The sequence below is a fragment of the Salvelinus fontinalis genome, chromosome 13 (assembly GCF_029448725.1).
Source record: "Salvelinus fontinalis isolate EN_2023a chromosome 13, ASM2944872v1, whole genome shotgun sequence".
NCBI lineage: Eukaryota > Metazoa > Chordata > Actinopteri > Salmoniformes > Salmonidae > Salvelinus > Salvelinus fontinalis.
This window is the reverse complement of record NC_074677.1, coordinates 1,168,378-1,189,850: the sequence shown is the minus strand read 5'-3', so window position 1 is coordinate 1,189,850 and position 21,473 is coordinate 1,168,378. Positions and strand designations below refer to the sequence as shown.

The 21,473-nt window shown below is 42.4% G+C and overlaps 1 protein-coding gene across 2 annotated transcripts in view; it reads left to right on the top strand.

Moving 5' to 3' along the window:
• The window catches only part of LOC129867902 (cell adhesion molecule 2-like), a 172,294-nt gene extending 160,847 nt beyond the window's left edge, over window positions 1-11,447 (top strand). For both annotated transcript variants that reach the window (XM_055941375.1, XM_055941374.1), the window contains 2 exons: window positions 3,919-4,041; window positions 7,878-11,447. In XM_055941375.1, the coding sequence (XP_055797350.1) occupies window positions 3,919-4,041; window positions 7,878-7,993 (239 nt within the window). In that variant the 3' untranslated portion in view covers window positions 7,994-11,447. The remainder of the gene's footprint in view (window positions 1-3,918; window positions 4,042-7,877) is intronic.
• Window positions 11,448-21,473: the final 10,026 nt, after the last annotated feature.

Below are 21,473 nucleotides of genomic sequence, written 5' to 3'. Positions count from 1 at the left end.
CACTGAACCTGGTCTGTAGTCTTCTTTCTGATAACACTGAACATGGTCTGTAGTCAGGTCTTCTTCCTGATAACACTGAACATGGTCTGTAGTCAGGTCTTCTTCCTGATAACACTGAACATGGTCTGTAGTCTTCTTCCTGATAACACTGAACATGGTCTGTAGTCTTCTTCCTGATAACACTGAACATGGTCTGTAGTCTTCTTCCTGATAACACTGAACATGGTCTGTAGTCTTCTTCCTGAAATACTGAACATGGTCTGTAGTCTTCTTCCTGATAACACTGAACCTGGTCTGTAGTCTTCTTCCTGATAACACTGAACCTGGTCTGTTGTCTTCTTCCTGATAACACTGAACATGGTTTGTAGTCTTCTCCCTGATAACACTGAACATGGTCTGTAGTCTTCTCCCTGATAACACTGAACATGGTCTGTAGTCTTCTTCCTGATAACACTGAACCTGGTCTGTAGTCAGGTCTTCTTCCTGATAACACTGAACATGGTCTGTAGTCAGGTCTTCTTCCTGATAATACTGAACATGGTCTGTAGTCTTCTCCCTGATAACACTGAACATGGTCTGTAGTCTTCACCCTGATAACACTGAACATGGTCTGTAGTCTTCTTCCTGATAACACTGAACATGGTCTGTAGTCAGGTCTTCTTCCTGATAACACTGAACATGGTCTGTAGTCAGGTCTTCTTCCTGATAACACTGAACATGGTCTGTAGTCTTCTTCCTGATAACACTGAACCTGGTCTGTAGTCTTCTTCCTGATAACACTGAACATGGTCTGTAGTCAGGTCTTCTTCCTGATAACACTGAACATGGTCTGTAGTCTTCTTCCTGATAACACTGAACATGGTCTGTAGTCTTCTTCCTGATAACACTGAACATGGTCTGTAGTCTTCTTCCTGATAACACTGAACATGGTCTGTAGTCTTCTTCCTGATAACACTGAACATGGTCTGTAGTCTTCTTCCTGAAAACACTGAACATGGTCTGTAGTCTTCTTCCTGATAACACTGAACATGGTCTGTAGTCTTCTTCCTGATAACACTGAACATGGTCTGTAGTCAGGTCTTCTCCCTGATAACACTGAACATGGTCTGTAGTCTTCTCCCTGATAACACTGAACATGGTCTGTAGTCTTCTTCCTGATAACACTGAACATGGTCTGTAGTCAGGTCTTCTTCCTGATAACACTGAACATGGTCTGTAGTCATGTCTTCTTCCTGATAACACTGAACATGGTCTGTAGTCTTGTCTTCTTCCTGATAACACTGAACATGGTCTGTAGTCAGGTCTTCTCCCTGATAACACTGAACCTGGTCTGTAGTCAGGTCTTCTTCCTGATAACACTGAACATGGTCTGTAGTCTTCTTCCTGATAACACTGAACATGGTCTGTAGTCTTCTTCCTGATAACACTGAACCTGGTCTGTAGTCTTCTCCCTGATAACACTGAACCTGGTCTGTAGTCAGGTCTTCTCCCTGATAACACTGAACATGGTCTGTAGTCAGGTCTTCTCCCTGATAACATTGAACATGGTCTGTAGTCAGGTCTTCTCCCTGATAACACGGAACCTGGTCTGTAGTCAGGTCTTCTTCCTGATAACACTGAACATGGTCTGTAGTCTTCTCCCTGATAACACTGAACCTGGTCTGTAGTCTTCTCCCTGATAACACTGAACATGGTCTGTAGTCAGGTCTTCTTCCTGATAACACTGAACATGGTCTGTAGTCTTCTCCCTGATAACACTGAACATGGTCTGTAGTCTTCTTCCTGATAACACTGAACCTGGTCTGTAGTCAGGTCTTCTTCCTGATAACACTGAACCTGGTCTGTAGTCAGGTCTTCTCCCTGATAACACTGAACATGGTCTGTAGTCTTCTTCCTGATAACACTGAACATGGTCTGTAGTCAGGTCTTCTCCCTGATAACACTGAACATGGTCTGTAGTCTTCTCCCTGATAACACTGAACATGGTCTGTAGTCTTCTTCCTGATAACACTGAACATGGTCTGTAGTCTTCTTCCTGATAACACTGAACATGGTCTGTAGTCAGGTCTTCTCCCTGATAACACTGAACCTGGTCTGTAGTCTTCTCCCTGATAACACTGAACATGGTCTGTAGTCTTCTTCCTGATAACACTGAACCTGGTCTGTAGTCTTCTCCCTGATAACACTGAACCTGGTCTGTAGTCTTCTCCCTGATAACACTGAACCTGGTCTGTAGTCTTCTCCCTGATAACACTGAACCTGGTCTGTAGTCTTCTCCCTGATAACACTGAACCTGGTCTGTAGTCTTCTCCCTGATAACACTGAACATGGTCTGTAGTCTTCTTCCTGATAACACTGAACCTGGTCTGTAGTCTTCTCCCTGATAACACTGAACATGGTCTGTAGTCTTCTTCCTGATAACACTGAACATGGTCTGTAGTCTTCTTCCTGATAACACTGAACATGGTCTGTAGTCAGGTCTTCTTCCTGATAACACTGAACATGGTCTGTAGTCTTGTCTTCTTCCTGATAACACTGAACATGGTCTGTAGTCTTCTTCCTGATAACACTGAACATGGTCTGTAGTCTTCTTCTTGATGACACTGAACATGGTCTGTAGTCTTCTCCCTGATAACACTGAACATGGTCTGTAGTCAGGTCTTCTCCCTGATAACACTGAACATGGTCTGTAGTCTTCTTCCTGATAACACTGAACATGGTCTGTAGTCTTCTTCCTTCTTCCACTAATAACTGGACTCATCTTGATGATTTTTCTACATTAACTGATATTTTCTGCTTCAAGAGGCAGTTAAATAAACAGCGACGGTTGGTGGCACTTTTTAAAAATAAAGTCTAAATATACTGTTGTGAATAAAGTGGCAATATTTATAGAATTAATTTCGAGAATAAAGCCAGAGCCTATTTCAACGTGTCCCCTGTTGCTGTGAATTAGATGACCCGGTGAAACTGTATAATTAGCTTTAGTAACAAGAAAAACCTCATTTAGCACATACTAGCCATGTTTTTATAAGTACTGTGGCCTGGATGAGGTCGTGCCACAGATGATTTTCAGAAGGAGGAACCACACGGATTTTATCCATATACTTACATACATAGGTAGAGGTGGTGTGTGTACGTATGCAGGTCTGTGTGTATGTACGCAGGTGTGTGTGTATGTACGCAGGTGTGTGTGTATGTGTACGCAGGTGTGTGTGTATGTACGCAGGTGTGTGTGTATGTACGCAGGTGTGTGTGTGTGTGTGTGTATGTACGCAGGTGTGTGTATGTGTATGCAGGTGTGTGTGTATGTGTACGCAGGTGTGTGTGTGTGTGTATGTACGCAGGTGTGTGTATGTGTACGCAGGTGTGTGTGTATGTGTACGCAGGTGTGTGTGTGTGTATGTACGCAGGTGTGTGTGTGTGTACGCAGGTGTGTGTGTATGTGTACGCAGGTGTGTGTGTACGTACGCAGGTGTGTGTGTACGTACGCAGGTGTGTGTGTGTACGTACGCAGATGTGTGTTTATGTACGCAGGTGTGTGTGTATGCAGGTCCGTGTGTATGCAGGTGTGTCTGGGGATAACCATTATCATAGCATAACAGGTCTAGCCTCTAAAGGTGGACCAGTGGTAGTCTAGAACGGAGACAATACTAAAATCAAAAGGAAGTTGTCCTATATCTGAGAGATAAAACAAAGATCAGAAAACTCAACCTCCCTCCCCTTATCTCCTTACCCCCTCCTCTCCCTCCCTCCCTCCCTCCCTCCCTCCCTCCCTCCCTCCCTCCCTCCCCCCCTCCCTCCCTCCCTCCCTCCCTCCCTCCCTTCCTCCCTCCCTCCCTCCCTCCCTCCCTCTCCCTCTTCTCCTTCCCTCCTCTCCCTCCCCCTCCTCCCCCTCTTCTCCTTCCCTACTCTCTCCAGATCCCAACGCCATGGGGCAGCGTGGACCAGACCATGCTCTGATTGGTGGAGTGGTGGCTGTGGTGGTCTTCGTTACCTTGTGTCTAATCATCTTTTTGGGACGCTACCTGGCCAGGCATAAAGGTAAAACATGTGACAGTACCTGTTACACACAACACCTGTAAAACACATAGAGATAACACACCTGACTACAGGTCTCCTGATAGTAACACACCTGACAACAGGTCTCCTGATAGTAACACACCTGACTACAGGTCTCCTGATAGTAACACACCTGACTACAGGTCTCCTGATAGTAACACACCTGACTACAGGTCTCCTGATACTAACACACCCATCAACAGGTCTCCTGATAGTAACACACCCATCAACAGGTCTCCTGATAGTAACACACCTGACAACAGGTCTCCTGATAGTAACACACCTGACTATAGGTCTCCTGATAGTAACACACCTGACTACAGGTCTCCTGATAGTAACACACCTGACTACAGGTCTCCTGATAGTAACACACCTGACTACAGGTCTCCTGATAGTAACACACCTGACTACAGGTCTCCTGATAGTAACACACCTGACTACAGGTCTCCTGATAGTTGGACACCTGACCACCTGTATCTAAAACACTTTATCTATTGACTGTCTAATAGTCAGTTACCTGGTCTGTCAGAGAGATAGGACACCTTACCCACTGTTTAATAGTCAGTTACCTGGTCTGTCAGAGAGATAGGACACCTCACCTGTTTAATAGTCAGTTACCTGGTCTGTCAGAGAGATAGGACACCTCACCCACTGTTTAATAGTCAGTTACCTGGTCTGTCAGAGAGATAGGACACCTCACCCACTGTTTAATAGTCAGGTACCTGGTCTGTCAGAGAGATAGGACACCTCACCAACTGTTTAATAGTCAGTTACCTGGTCTGTCAGAGAGATAGGATACCTCACCTGTTTAATAGTCAGTTACCTGGTCTGTCAGAGAGATAGGACACCTCACCTGTTTAATAGTCAGTTACCTGGTCTGTCAGAGAGATAGGACACCTCACCTGTCTAATAGTCAGTTACCTGGTCTGTCAGAGAGATAGGACACCTCACCTGTTTAATAGTCAGTTACCTGGTCTGTCAGAGAGATAGGACACCTTACCCACTGTTTAATAGTCAGTTACCTGGTCTGTCAGAGAGATAGGACACCTCACCTGTTTAATAGTCAGTTACCTGGTCTGTCAGAGAGATAGGATACCTTACCCACTGTTTAATAGTCAGTTACCTGGTCTGTCAGAGAGATAGGACACCTCACCTGTTTAATAGTCAGTTACCTGGTCTGTCAGAGAGACAGGACACCTCACCTGTTTAATAGTCAGGTACCTGGTCTGTCAGAGAGATAGGACACCTCACCAACTGTTTAATAGTCAGTTACCTGGTCTGTCAGAGAGATAGGATACCTCACCTGTTTAATAGTCAGTTACCTGGTCTGTCAGAGAGATAGGACACCTTACCCACTGTTTAATAGTCAGGTACCTGGTCTGTCAGAGAGATAGGACACCTCACCAACTGTTTAATAGTCAGGTACCTGGTCTGTCAGAGAGATAGGACACCTCACCCACTGTTTAATAGTCAGGTACCTGGTCTGTCAGAGAGATAGGACACCTCACCCACTGTTTAATAGTCAGGTACCTGGTCTGTCAGAGAGATAGGACACCTTACCCACTGTTTAATAGTCAGTTACCTGGTCTGTCAGAGAGATAGGATACCTTACCCACTGTTTAATAGTCAGTTACCTGGTCTGTCAGAGAGATAGGACACCTCACCTGTTTAATAGTCAGTTACCTGGACTGTCAGAGAGATAGGACACCTCACCTGTTTAATAGTCAGTTACCTGGTCTGTCAGAGAGATAGGACACCTCACCCACTGTTTAATAGTCAGTTACCTGGTCTGTCAGAGAGATAGGACACCTCACCTGTTTAATAGTCAGTTACCTGGTCTGTCAGAGAGATAGGACACCTCACCTGTTTAATAGTCAGTTACCTGGTCTGTCAGAGAGATAGGACACCTCACCCACTGTTTAATAGTCAGTTACCTGGTCTGTCAGAGAGATAGGACACCTCACCCACTGTTTAATAGTCAGTTACCTGGTCTGTCAGAGAGACAGGACACCTCACCTGTTTAATAGTCAGTTACCTGGTCTGTCAGAGAGATAGGACACCTCACCCACTGTTTAATAGTCAGTTACCTGGTCTGTCAGAGAGACAGGACACCTCACCTGTTTAATAGTCAGTTACCTGGTCTGTCAGAGAGATAGGATACCTCACCTGTTTAATAGTCAGGTACCTGGTCTGTCAGAGAGATAGGACACCTCACCTGTTTAATAGTCAGTTACCTGGTCTGTCAGAGAGATAGGACACCTCACCCACTGTTTAATAGTCAGTTACCTGGTCTGTCAGAGAGACAGGACACCTCACCTGTTTAATAGTCAGTTACCTGGTCTGTCAGAGAGATAGGATACCTCACCTGTTTAATAGTCAGGTACCTGGTCTGTCAGAGAGATAGGACACCTCACCTGTTTAATAGTCAGTTACCTGGTCTGTCAGAGAGATAGGACACCTCACCCACTGTTTAATAGTCAGTTACCTGGTCTGTCAGAGAGACAGGACACCTCACCTGTTTAATAGTCAGTTACCTGGTCTGTCAGAGAGATAGGACACCTTACCCACTGTTTAATAGTCAGTTACCTGGTCTGTCAGAGAGATAGGATACCTCACCTGTTTAATAGTCAGTTACCTGGTCTGTCAGAGAGATAGGACACCTCACCCACTGTTTAATAGTCAGTTACCTGGTCTGTCAGAGAGATAGGATACCTCACCTGTTTAATAGTCAGTTACCTGGTCTGTCAGAGAGATAGGACACCTCACCCACTGTTTAATAGTCAGTTACCTGGTCTGTCAGAGAGATAGGACACCTCACCTGTTTAATAGTCAGTTACCTGGTCTGTCAGAGAGATAGGACACCTCACCCACTGTTTAATAGTCAGTTACCTGGTCTGTCAGAGAGATAGGACACCTCACCCACTGTTTAATAGTCAGTTACCTGGTCTGTCAGAGAGACAGGACACCTCACCTGTTTAATAGTCAGTTACCTGGTCTGTCAGAGAGATAGGATACCTCACCTGTTTAATAGTCAGTTACCTGGTCTGTCAGAGAGATAGGACACCTCACCTGTTTAATAGTCAGTTACCTGGTCTGTCAGAGAGATAGGACACCTTACCCACTGTTTAATAGTCAGTTACCTGGTCTGTCAGAGAGATAGGACACCTCACCCACTGTTTAATAGTCAGTTACCTGGTCTGTCAGAGAGACAGGACACCTCACCTGTTTAATAGTCAGTTACCTGGTCTGTCAGAGAGATAGGATACCTGACGTTATCTGTAACACACAACACCTGTGAAACACCTGCTATATGTGAAACACCTGACCAATTATCTTTGTCTTTCCAGTTTGTCCTCCTATTTATAATCAGTTACATAGTCAGGCATAAAGGTAGGCCACCATTTAGTAACACACCAACACATCTAAGACCTGACCAACTATATAGTGTCTGTAGCCCAATTACAATAACCAGGTATACCTGACCAGGCACGAAGGTAACACACCAAATACTATCACAACAGATCAACTATGACCAGAGGTTATAGCCCACTTGACGATCATCAAGCAGCTGTCCCGGGACAATGTTTCCTATTCGGCTCGAAGGACCGTCACGTTAAACAAAGACATAAAAAAAACAGGATTATCACTGACTACAATGGAGCAAGACAGGTTTCCAAATGTTTCAAAACTTTTGTCTCCTCACGTATTGTCTTCCTGTTTGTTGTCCAATAGGAACATACCTCAAAATATTGTCTTCCTGTCTGTTGTCCAATAGGAACATACCTCAAAATATTGTCTTCCTGTCTGTTGTCCAATAGGAACGTACCTGACCAACGAGGCCAAAGGAGCGGACGACGCGCCTGATGCTGATACGGCTATCATCAACGCAGAGGGCAACACACATGCTGAGGAGAAGAAGGAGTACTTTATCTAGACTGTAGAGGGCGCTCTGATCTGCTGCCCCCACACGTGCTGAGGAGAACTCTGCCTCTCACTCACTCTATCCCCTAATCTCTCTAGCTATCTCTTTCCTCTTCACCTCTTTCTCTCTCTCTCTCTTCATTTCTCTCTCTCGTCACATTTCTCTCTCTCTCCCTCTTCACCTCTCTGTCTTTATTTTAATCTCTCTCTCTCTCTCCCTCTCTCTCTTTATCTCTCTCTTTCTCTTCACCCCTCTCTCTCTCTCTCTCTCTCTCTCTCTCTCTCTCTCTCTCTCTCTTTATCTCTCTCTCTCTATATATATTTCTCTCTCCACTGCCCCTGCTGCCTCACTGAGGAAACCCCCTGGGCAGTATGCAGAGAGGAAATACTCCTTCTTTTTCCCATCATCCCCCTCTCCTGCTGGCCTTTTTGTTCTACTTTGTTATCATTCCATCCTTCACGTCTTTTTGTCCAACCGCCCTGGTTTACGTTGCCGGCTTTCATTTTTAAAGGCCGCGCCCTATTGGCTGTCTGGGGATGTTGCCTTTTTATTTTTTTATGATTGATATTTTATCTGCTCAATAAAAGCCTGAGAATCTGCATATCCACGAGACCACTTCCAACTCTTTATTAACACCACGTAACTGGATTCCTCAAAACCACACACTCCCTGTCCACAACTCACATTCCCTGTTGTTTACATGGTGCCTAAATATAAGGCTTTCATTTCCACTCTGCCAGTCAGCAATGTTATAACTACTTTATGTCATTCATTTATACTGATGGTGACATACACCTGTTATAACTACTTTATGTCATTCAGTTACACTGATGGTGACATACACCTGTTATAACTACTTTATGTCATTAATTTACACTGATGATGACATACACCTGTTATAACTACTTTATGTCATTAATTTATACTGATGGTGACATACACCTGTTATAACTACTTTATGTCATTAATTTACACTGATGATGACATACACCTGTTATAACTACTTTATGTCATTAATTTATACTGATGGTGACATACACCTGTTATAACTACTTTATGTCATTAATTTACACTGATGATGACATACACCTGTTATAACTACTTTATGTCATTAATTTATACTGATGGTGACATACACCTGTTATAACTACTTTATGTCATTAATTTACACTGATGGTGACAGACACCTGTTATAACTACTTTGTGTCAATAATTTATACTGATGGTGACATACACCTGTTATAACTACTGTATGTCATTAATTTATACTGATGGTGACAAACACCTATTATAACTACTTTATGTCATTCAGTTACACTGATGGTGACAGACACCTGTTATAACTACTTTGTGTCATTAATTTACACTGACGGTGACATACACCTATTATAACTACTTTATGTCATTAATTTACACTGATGGTGACATACACCTGTTATAACTACTGTATGTCATTCAGTTACACTGATGATGACATACACCTGTTATAACTACTGTATGTCATTCAGTTACATTGATGATGACATACACCTGTTATAACTACTGTATGTCATTCAGTTATACTGATGGTGACATACACCTGTTATAACTACTGTATGTCATTCAGTTATACTGATGGTGACATACACCTGTTATAACTACTTTATGTCATTCAGTTACATTGATGATGACATACACCTGTTATAACTACTGTATGTCATTCAGTTATACTGATGATGATATACTGTTTTTCCTTTCTGGCTTCTTTTCATTTAAACCGTCATTTCAAAGCTTCTAGGCAGTTAATTAAACATCTTCACTTGTATGTTTTAGTTTTTTATTTCAATTAATATGTGTTCTGGTTAAGCCTTATGTCTTTCAGACTGAACGTGATACTTACACGATCTGTCCCCTTCACTGTCCCCAATCCCCTTCCCTATCCCCTTCACTGTCCCCTTCCCCTTCCCTATCCCCTTCACTGTCCCCTTCCCCTTCACTGTCCCATTCCCCTTCACTGTCCCCTTTCCCTTCACTGTCCCCTTTCCCTTCACTGTCCCCTTCCCCTTCACTGTCCCCTTCCCCTTCACTGTCCCCTTCCCCTTCACTGTCCCCTTCCCCTTCACTATCCCCTTCATTGACCCCTTCACTGACCCCTTCACTGGCCCCTTCACTGTCCCCTTCCCCTTCACTGTCCCCTTCCCCTTCACTGTCCCCTTCCCCTTCACTGTCCCCTTCACTGTCCCCTTCCCCTTCACTGTCCCCTTCACTATCCCCTTCACTGACCCCTTCACTGTCCCCTTCCCCTTCACTGTCCCCTTCCCCTTCACTGACCCCTTCCCCTTCACTGTCCCCTTCCCCTTCACTGTCCCCTTCCCCTTCACTATCCCCTTCACTGACCCCTTCACTGTCCCCTTCCCCTTCACTGTCCCCTTCCCCTTCACTGTCCCCTTCCCCTTCACTGGCCCCTTCACTGTCCCCTTCACTGTCGCCTTCACTCTCCCCTTCCTTGTCCCCTTCTTTGTCCCCTTCCTTGTCCCCTTCACTCTACCCTTCACTCTACCCTTCACTGACCCCTTCACTGACCCCTTCACTGTCCCCTTCACTGTCCCCTTCCCCTTTCCCTTCACTGTCCCCTTCACTGTCCCCTTCCTTGTCCCCTTCACTCTACCCTTCACTCTACCCTTCACTGTCCCCTTCACTGTCCCCTTCACTGACCCCTTCACTGACCCCTTCACTGTCCCCTTCCCTGTCCCCTTCACTGACCCCTTCACTGTCCCCTTCACTGTCCCCTTCACTGTCCCCTTCACTCTACCCTTCACTGTCCCCTTCACTGTCCCCTTCACTGTCCCCTTCACTCTACCCTTCACTCTACCCTTCACTGTCCACTTCAATATTGACTAAAATTGTATTGAAGAGAACTATAGACTTGGAAACAGGAGAAGTTGCGCCCTGTACGGTACGAAATGACAAAGGTTTTGTACAAAACCAGCTGTACGCAGGAGAAGAAGCCCCGTTGTACGATAAGACAGAGGTTTTGTGTTGTGAGATACGATATCTGTGTATTTTGTTCATCATGTTTCCATATGGGGGTCTTTAAAACCAACTGATCCTTAATGACACTCAGTATAATTCTGAATACCAAAAATGTACTAAATCGATGCAGGGGTGAAAGGTTTATATCAAATGAAACAACAATCAATCAATTAATGTCTTGCTTTTTATTATGCACAATCGTGTTAATCATGTTAATTTATTCGTGCTGTCTGTGTATCCATGATGTAACCGTTTGTTTGTATGTTCCTGTTCAGAAACCCGCTTAACAGTGTCGCCACGGCAACTTAGTATCTTTCTACAGCATCATCGGTTGCCATGGGGATGTAGAACCACGCCGTATTTGGGTAGTAGTGCTGCGTTGTACGGATATTAGAAGTTGGACTAGTTTAGGGTTCTTTTATTTAAATAAAATAAAAAAAAGTTTTATATTTTAGAGTTTGGGACAATACTTGGCCTTGGATGGAGCGTTGAAAACATTGTGTGAGAGCTCTATTTTAGCCAAGCTGTGTGACTCCCCCCCCCCCCCCCCCAAAAAAAGAAAACACTCAACAGAAAAGACTAATACCGAAGCACAACAACCACCAGCGTGAACATGTGTTACTTTGCCATTTATTTTTACAACCCTAGTTCAAATAAGAGCAGAGAAATTGGCTTTCCCTAATTAAATCCTGATCAAATAAAACGTATGGTTTATTCAACATAATAACAGACCAGCCAGGGTTCTTATTTACAAACAGTATCATTTGTCTTTTATCTTAAGTTTTGTTAATACGGTTCTTTCCTTGTGCATACGGCTGTATATTCCATCTGCTAAATGTGTTTAATAGTGAAAGATGTTGTTCGATTTTAGGATCCCTTATAACTTCACATGTGTATATTATCCTTCACTACTTATATTAGCCAATTTATCTATTTTTAAAGGAGTTCCCACCGCCCTTATCTTATCGATACACCTTTTGGAGGGCGTTAGCACAAGGCAATGTATATACTGTGTAAGTACGGAATTTTTTGGTAATACTTTTTTTCATTTTTTTTTTCCATTTTCCAGATCTCATCTTTAATTTTTGGAGATTTCAAAATGATTTCAATGGAGAGAAAAAAAACTTGGAGGAGGCCAGTGGTTTGTTGTAGTGTTGGTGGCATGCTGCAGATCAGAAAGGTCTAGAGAAGATTGGTAGATTTTGATGTGTGTCAGGTGAGTCTATAGGTACAATTTGTTAGCTAGCTTTTTAGCTATCTCTGTTGGCAAACTGAGATAACTTCGTTAGCTAGCTCCAACACCACACGTTGTTAGCTTTTTCATTAGTTGGCTGTGTTAGCTAGCTGAAGAGAGATAGATAGAGAGCTCTTCTTTGTATCTGTGTCGTTATAGCGTCTGTGACAGCATTTGCTTTTTCAAAGTAGTCCATTTCTTCTTCACGATTGCCTGATCCCTGCCGAAGCACTCAATGGCGCTGCCCATGCTAAGATAGCCCTTTGTCCACTAGAGGACTCCAACATTCTATATGACTATCTCCAACACCACACGTCTTTAACTATCTCCAACACCACACGTCTTTAACTATCTCCAACACCACACGTCTTTAACTATCTCCAACACCACACGTCTTTAACTATCTCCAACACCACACGTCTTTAACTATCTCCAACACCACACGTCTTTAACTGTCTCCAACACCACACGTCTTTAACTATCTCCAACACCACACGTCTTTAACCGGCTCCAACACCACACGGCTTTAACTATCTCCAACACCACACGTCTTTAACTATCTCCAACACCACACGTCTTTAACTATCTCCAACACCACACGTCTTTAACTATCTCCAACACCACACGTCTTTAACTATCTCCACCACCACACGTCTTTAACTATCTCCACCACCACACGTCTTTAACTATCTCCACCACCACACGTCTTTAACTATCTCCAACACCACACGTCTTTAACTATCTCCAACACCACACGTCTTTAACTATCTCCAACACCACACGTCTTTAACTATCTCCAACACCACATGTCTTTAACTATCTCCACCACCACACGTCTTTAACTATCTCCAACACCACATGTCTTTAACTATCTCCACCACCACACGTCTTTAACTATCTCCAACACCACACGTCTTTAACTATCTCCACCACCACACGTCTTTAACTATCTCCAACACCACACGTCTTTAACTATCTCCAACACCACACGTCTTTAACTATCTCCAACACCACACGTCTTTAGCTGGTTACAACACCACACTTCATTAGCTAGCTTCGTTAGCTAGCTTCGTTAGCTGGTTACAACACCAGACTTCGTTAGCTAGCTTCGTTAACTAGCTTCGTTAGCTGGTTACAACACCACACTTCGTTAGCTAGCTTCGTTAACTAGCTTCGTTAGCTAGCTTCGTTAACTAGCTTCGTTAACTAGATTCGTTAACTAGCTTCGTTAGCTAGCTTTAACAGAATGGGGTTGATCTTTCGCAGTCATTATTTGTGATTATATGATACACAAGTAACTGCCAAAATAAAGGAAACACTTGAGTTAATGAGTAAATGAAAGCAGGTGCTCCTACACAGGTGTGGTAATTATGCAATTAACATCCCATCATGCTTAGGGTCATGTATATAAATGACCAGTTGCCCATTATTTTGGTTACCATGTCTAGAAGAAGAGATCTCTTACTTTGAAAGAGGGGTTGCAAAGGGTGTGTGTGTGTGTCTGTCACTAGATCTCAACCCAGTTGAACAGTTATGGGAGATCCCTCCAGTAGAGTTCCAGACACTTGTAGAAGCTATGCCAAGTTATTTCAAAGCTGTTCTGGTGGTTTGTGTTGTTGCACAACACCCTATTAAAAACATTTTATGTTGGTGTTTCCTTTATTTTGGCAGTTACCTGTTTAATGCTGTATCATGATCACTTCTGGTAATAAACAAACATTTACAAACCATATCAAGATTTAACGTTTCTGAAGTATGTCTAGTCATATCATTAACCCGGCATTAGTCACACATATCATTAACTCAGCATTAGTCACATACATCATTAACCCGGCATTAGTCACACATATCATTAACCATGCATTAGTCACACATATCATTAACCTATCATTAGTTACACATATCATTAACCTATCATTAGTCAAACATATCATTCACCTATCATTAGTTACACATATCATTAACCTATCATTAGTCACACATATCATTAACCCATCATCAGTCACACATATCATTAACCTATCATTAGTCAAACATATCATTAACCCATCATTAGTCACACATATCATTAACCTATCATTAGTTACACATAAAATTAACCCATCATTAGTCACACATCATTAACCCAGCATTAGTCACACATATCATTAACCCGGCATTAGTCACACATATCATTAACCCATCATTAGTCACCCATATCAATAACCTATCATTAGTCACACATATCATTAACCCGGCATTAGTCGCACATATCATTAACCTATCATTAGTCACACATATCATTAACCCGGCATTAGTCACACATATCATTAACCTATCATTAGTCACACATATCATTAACCCATCATTAGTCGCACATATCATTAACCCATAATTAGTCACATATCATTAACCTATCATTAGTCACACATATCATTAACCCATCATTAGTCACACGTATCATTAACCCATCATTAGTCACACATATCATTAACCCATCATTAGTCACACATATCATTAACCTATCATTAGTCACACATATCATTAACCCGGCATTAGTCACACATATCATTAACCCGGCATTAGTCACACATATCATTAACCCGGCATTAGTCACACATATCGTTAACCTATCATTAGTCACACATATCATTAACCCGGCATTAGTCACACATATCATTAACCTATCATTAGTTACACATATCATTAACCCATCATTAGTCACACATCATTCACCTATCATTAGTCGCACATATCATTAACCCATCATTAGTCACACATGTCATTAACCTATCATTAGTCACACATATCATTAACCCAGCATTAGTCACACATATCATTAACCCATCATTAGTCACATATCATTCACCCATCATTGGTCGCACATATCATTAACCCATCATTAGTCACACATGTCATTAACCTATCATTAGTCACACATGTCATTAACCCATCATTAGTCACACATATCATTAACCCTTCATTAGTCGCACATATCATTAACCCATCATTAGTCACACATGTCATTAACCTATCATTAGTCACACATATCATTAACCCATCATTAGTCACACATATCATTAACCTATCATTAGTTACACATATCATTAACCCATCATTAGTCACACATATCATTAACCCATCATTAGTCACATATCATTAACCCGACATTAGTCACACATATCATTAACCCATCATTAGTCACATATCATTAACCCGACATTAGTCACATATCATTAACCCATCATTAGTCACACATATCATTAACCTATCATTAGTCACACATATCATTAACCCATCATTAGTCACACATATCATTAACCCAGCATTAGTCACACATATCATTAACCCGGCATTAGTCACACATATCATTAACCCAGCATTAGTCACACATATCATTAACCCGGCATTAGTCACACATATCATTAACCTATCATTAGTCACACGTATCATTAACCCATCATTAGTCACACATATCATTAACCCATCATTAGTCACACATATCATTAACCTATCATTAGTCGCACATATCATTAACCCATCATTAGTCACACATGTCATTAACCTATCATTAGTCACACATATCATTAACCCAGCATTAGTCACACATATCATTAACCCATCATTAGACAAATATCATTCACCTATCATTAGTCGCACATATCATTAACCCATCATTAGTCACACATGTCATTAACCTATCATTAGTCACACATATCATTAACCCAGCATTAGTCACACATATCATTAACCCATCATTAGTCGCAAATATCATTAACCCATCATTAGTCATACATATCATTAACCAATCATTAGTCGCACATATCATTAACCCATCATTAGTCACACATTTCATTAACCTATCATTAGTCGCACATATCATTAACCCATCATTAGTCACACATGTCATTAACCTATCATTAGTCACACATATCATTAACCCAGCATTAGTCACACATATCATTAACCCATCATTAGACAAATATCATTCACCTATCATTAGTCGCAAATATCATTAACCCATCATTAGTCATACATATCATTAACCAATCATTAGTCGCACATATCATTAACCCATCATTAGTCACACATATCATTAACCTATCATATCATTGCCAAGCTGAACACCTTCATTTAGATTTAAAACAGACCGGTCTTTACAGACATCAAAATAAAAACACAATTAATTTGCAAAATTCCAGTAAATTCCCCAACATTCCCAGGTTTTCCAGGAATCCCAACTAGAAGATGCCCAGAATCAGAAACAAACATGCAAGTAATCCGTTATCCTCCAGCCAGGATTTCTGGAAAAACCTGGAACTGTTTGGAAAATTAGTGAAATTCTGCCACCCTGACAACATAACTCCCACTACAGGCCAATACCAAACTAAATTAGGACTGATGTTGATCTTACCTCTGATGTTACATTTGAAATCTGATGTTACAGAGGTGTGTTTGCGATAGCAGCATTTCGCCGTCACTATTTCTCCCTCCAGCCATTGAAACGCATTGGACATTATTGAGATGAGGCGTATATCGATACAGAAAGTAACCAATCCCAAACCAACATCTGCCTGCATCACTTTCATTATTATTTTTTGCATTCCAATTAATGGCAAAGGAGCGGATCTGATCGATCAAAAATGACTAATTACTGGCAACAAATCAGAATTGACATGCATGTGTAAACGCAGCCTCTATGAGAAACCTATAAACAAATGATGTCACCCACTGAGACAGACTCTGGACCTGTAAGGCTGGTTGATGATTATAAGTTTACAGTCCATATTTTTTTTTTCTTCTATTGTCCGTTATTCTTAAATCGTTGATGATTAAACTTGTATGACAATAAATAAACAGCTCTGAAGTACCAGTATGACTGTGATTGACTTTGTGTTGAGCAGGAGACTTGTTTCCATCAGAGTCGTGTTTCCATCAGAGACTTGTTTCCATCAGAGTCGTGTTTCCATCAGAGACGTGTTTCCATCAGAGACGTGTTTCCATCAGAGTCGTGTTTCCATCAGAGACGTGTTTCCAGAGTCGTGTTTCCATCAGAGTCGTGTTTCCATCAGAGTCGTGTTTCCATCAGAGACTTGTTTCCATCAGAGTCGTGTTTCCATCAGAGACGTGTTTCCATCAGAGACGTGTTTCCATCAGAGTCGTGTTTCCATCAGAGACGTGTTTCCAGAGTCGTGTTTCCATCAGAGTCGTGTTTCCATCAGAGTCGTGTTTCCATCAGAGACGTGATTCCATCAGAGTCGTGTTTCCATCAGAGTCGTGTTTCCATCAGAGACGTGTTTCCATCAGAGACGTGTTTCCATCAGAGACGTGTTTCCATCAGAGTCGTGTTTCCATCAGAGTCGTGTTTCCATCAGAGACGTGTTTCTATCAGAGTCGTGTTTCTATCAGAGTCGTGTTTCCATCAGAGTCGTGTTTCCAGATACGTGTTTCCATCAGAGACGTGTTTCCATCAGAGTCTTGTTTCCATCAGAGACGTGTTTCCATCAGAGACGTGTTTCCATCAGACGTGTTTACAGAGTCGTGTTTCCATCAGAGACGTGTTTCCATCAGAGTCGTGTTTCCATCAGAGACGTGTTTCCATCAGAGTCGTGTTTCCATCAGAGACGTGTTTCCAGAGACGTGTTTCCATCAGAGTCGTGTTTCCATCAGAGTCGTGTTTCCATCAGAGACGTGATTCCATCACAGTCGTGTTTCCATCAGAGACGTGTTTCCATCAGAGTCGTGTTTCCATCAGAGTCGTGTTTCCATCAGAGACGTGTTTCCATCAGAGACGTGTTTCCAGAGTCGTGTTTCCATCAGAGTCGTGTTTCCATCAGAGTCGTGTTTCCATCAGAGACGTGTTTCCAGAGTCGTGTTTCCATCAGAGTCGTGTTTCCATCAGAGTCGTGTTTCCATCAGAGTCTTGTTTCCATCAGAGTCGTGTTTCCATCAGACGTGTTTACAGAGTCGTGTTTCCATCAGAGACGTGTTTCCATCAGAGTCGTGTTTCCATCGTGTTTCCATCAGAGTCGTGTTTCCATCACATCAAACGGACTTTATTGCGGATAAACGTCTGTGCACATAAAATAAGATTTGCAATTAAATTCACATGTACCAAATTAAAAATACAAGTTAAATGTGTTTCGTCTCATTTTTATTTTTTCATCTCATTTTTAACTATACTGATAATTTTGTCACAAACTGTGGTGTTAGAGACAACACAGACAGTATCACATCACATTTCACTAGGACATAGTCAACACAGACAGACAGTATCACATCACACTTCACTAGGACATAGTCAACACAGACAGACAGTATCACATCACACTTCACTAGGACATAGTCAACACACAGACAGTATCACATCACACTTCACTAGGACATAGTCAACACACAGACAGTATCACATCACACTTCACTAGGACATAGTCAACACACACAGACAGTATCACATCACACTTCACTAGGACATAGTCAACACACAGTATCACATCACATTATTTCTTCATTGTGTGTTCAGTCAATGGCTAAAATAATATTTCATTATATTTCAATCCATTTTGGTACTGTGGGATGAGTGTATCTGTGTGTTTCAGCTGGACTGCTCTCTCTCTCTCTCACCTTCACGTTCTCTGTCTCTCATCTTCACGTTCTCTGTATCTCATCTTCACGTTCTCTGTATCTCACCTTCACGTTCTCTGTATCTCATCTTCACGTTCTCTGTATCTCATCTTCACGTTCTCTGTCTCTCATCTTCACGTTCTCTCTCTCATCTTCACGTTCTCTCTCATCTTCACGTTCTCTGTCTTTCATCTTCACGTTCTCTCTCATCTTCACGTTCTCTCTCATCTTCACGTTCTCTGTCTCTCATCTTCATGTTCTCTCTCTCTCATCTTCACGTTCTCTGTCTCTCATCTTCACGTTCTCTGTCTCTCATCTTCACGTTCTCTCTCTCATCTTCACGTTCTCTCTCATCTTCACGTTCTCTGTCTCTCATCTTCATGTTGTCTCTCTCTCATCTTCACGTTCTCTGTCTCTCATCTTCACGTTCTCTGTATCTCATCTTCACGTTCTCTGTATCTCATCTTCACGTTCTCTGTCTCTCATCTTCACGTTCTCTCTCTCATCTTCACGTTCTCTCTCATCTTCACGTTCTCTGTCTCTCATCTTCATGTTCTCTCTCTCTCGTCTTCACGTTCTCTGTCTCTCATCTTCACGTTCTCTGTATCTCATCTTCACGTTCTCTGTATCTCATCTTCACGTTCTCTGTATCTCATCTTCACGTTCTCTGTATCTCACCTTCACGTTCTCTGTATCTCATCTTCACGTTCTCTGTCTCTCATCTTCACGTTCTCTGTCTCTCATCTTCACGTTCTCTGTCTCTCATCTTCACGTTCTCTCTCTCATCTTCACGTTCTCTCTCATCTTCACGTTCTCTCTCATCTTCACGTTCTCTGTCTCTCATCTTCACGTTCTCTGTCTCTCATCTTCACGTTCTCTGTCTCTCATCTTCACGTTCTCTCTCATCTTCACGTTCTCTGTCTCTCATCTTCACGTTCTCTGTCTCTCATCTTCACGTTCTCTGTCTCTCATCTTCACGTTCTCTGTCTCTCTCGCTCTCATCTTCACGTTCTCTCTCTCTCATCTTCACGTTCTCTGTCTCTCATCTTCACGTTCTCTGTCTCTCATCTTCACGTTCTCTGTCTCTCATCTTCACGTTCTCTCTCTCTCTCATCTTCACGTTCTCTGTCTCTCATCTTCACGTTCTCTGTCTCTCGTCTTCACGTTCTCTGACTCTCATCTTCACGTTCTCTGTCTCTCATCTTCACGTTCTCTCTCTCTCATCTTCACGTTCTCTGTCTCTCATTTTCACGTTCTCTCTCTCTCTCATCTTCACGTTCTCTGTCTCTCATCTTCACGTTCTCTGTCTCTCGTCTTCACGTTCTCTGACTCTCTCTCTCATCTTCACGTTCTCTGTCTCTCATCTTCACGTTCTCTGTCTCTCTCGCTCTCATCTTCACGTTCTCTCTCTCTCATCTTCACGTTCTCTGTCTCTCATCTTCACGTTCTCTCTCTCTCATCTTCACGTTCTCTCTCTCTCATCTTCACATTCTCTGTCTCTCGTCTTCACGTTCTCTGTCTCTCATCTTCACGTTCTCTCTCTCTCATCTTCACGTTCTCTCTCTCTCTCATCTTCACGTTCTCAGTCTCTCTCTCTCTCATCTTCACGTTCTCTCTCTGTCTCTCTCTCTCTCTCTCTCTCTCTCTCTCATCTTCACGTTCTCTCTCTCTCTCTGTCTCTCTCTCTCTCTCTCACCTTCACGTTCTCAACGTGTTTATGTCCTTAGGCATGAAAGGTGTTCAAGTAAAGTCATTAAAGCATAACAGTCATGTCTGGTCCAACAGCTAGTGATGTTTCTATCATTTCACGTATCTCTTTCTCATTACTGACTGTCGCTTCATTTTCATCCAGATCATCACAGGTATCAGTCTAAAACACTACGGACTGGTTTCCAAGACACAGATTAAGTCCTGGACTAACAAACATGTTCAAAGGGGATTCTCCATTGAAAGGCCTTCATAGTCCAGGAGTAGGGTTCATCTCAACCAATCTGTGTCAGGTAAAACCGTTGTTCAAGGCAGGTGTAACTATAGCAATGAGGTAGAACAAAGGACTCTCTCTCTGTCTCTCTCTGACCAATCAGGTGTAACTATAGCGATGAGGTAGAACAAAGGACTCTCTCTCTCTGTCTCTCTCTGACCAATCAGGTGTAACTATAGCAATGAGGTAGAACGAAGGACTCTCTCTCTGTCTCTCTCTGACCAATCAGGTGTAACTATAGCAATGAGGTAGAACAAAGGACTCTCTCTCTCTCTCTCTGACCAATCAGGTGTAACTATAGCAATGAGGTAGAACAAAGGACTCTCTCTCTCTGTCTCTCTCTGACCAATCAGGTGTAACTATAGCGATGAGGTAGAACAAAGGACTCTCTCTCTCTGTCTCTCTCTGACCAATCAGGTGTAACTATAGCGATGAGGTAGAACAAAGGACTCTCTCTCTCTGTCTCTCTCTGACCAATCAGGTGTAACTATAGCGATGAGGTAGAACGAAGGACTCTCTCTCTGTCTCTCTCTGACCAATCAGGTGTAACTATAGCGATGAGGTAGAACAAAGGACTCTCTCTCTCTGTCTCTCTCTGACCAATCAGGTGTAACTATAGCGATGAGGTAGAACAAAGGACTCTCTCTCTCTCTCTCTGACCA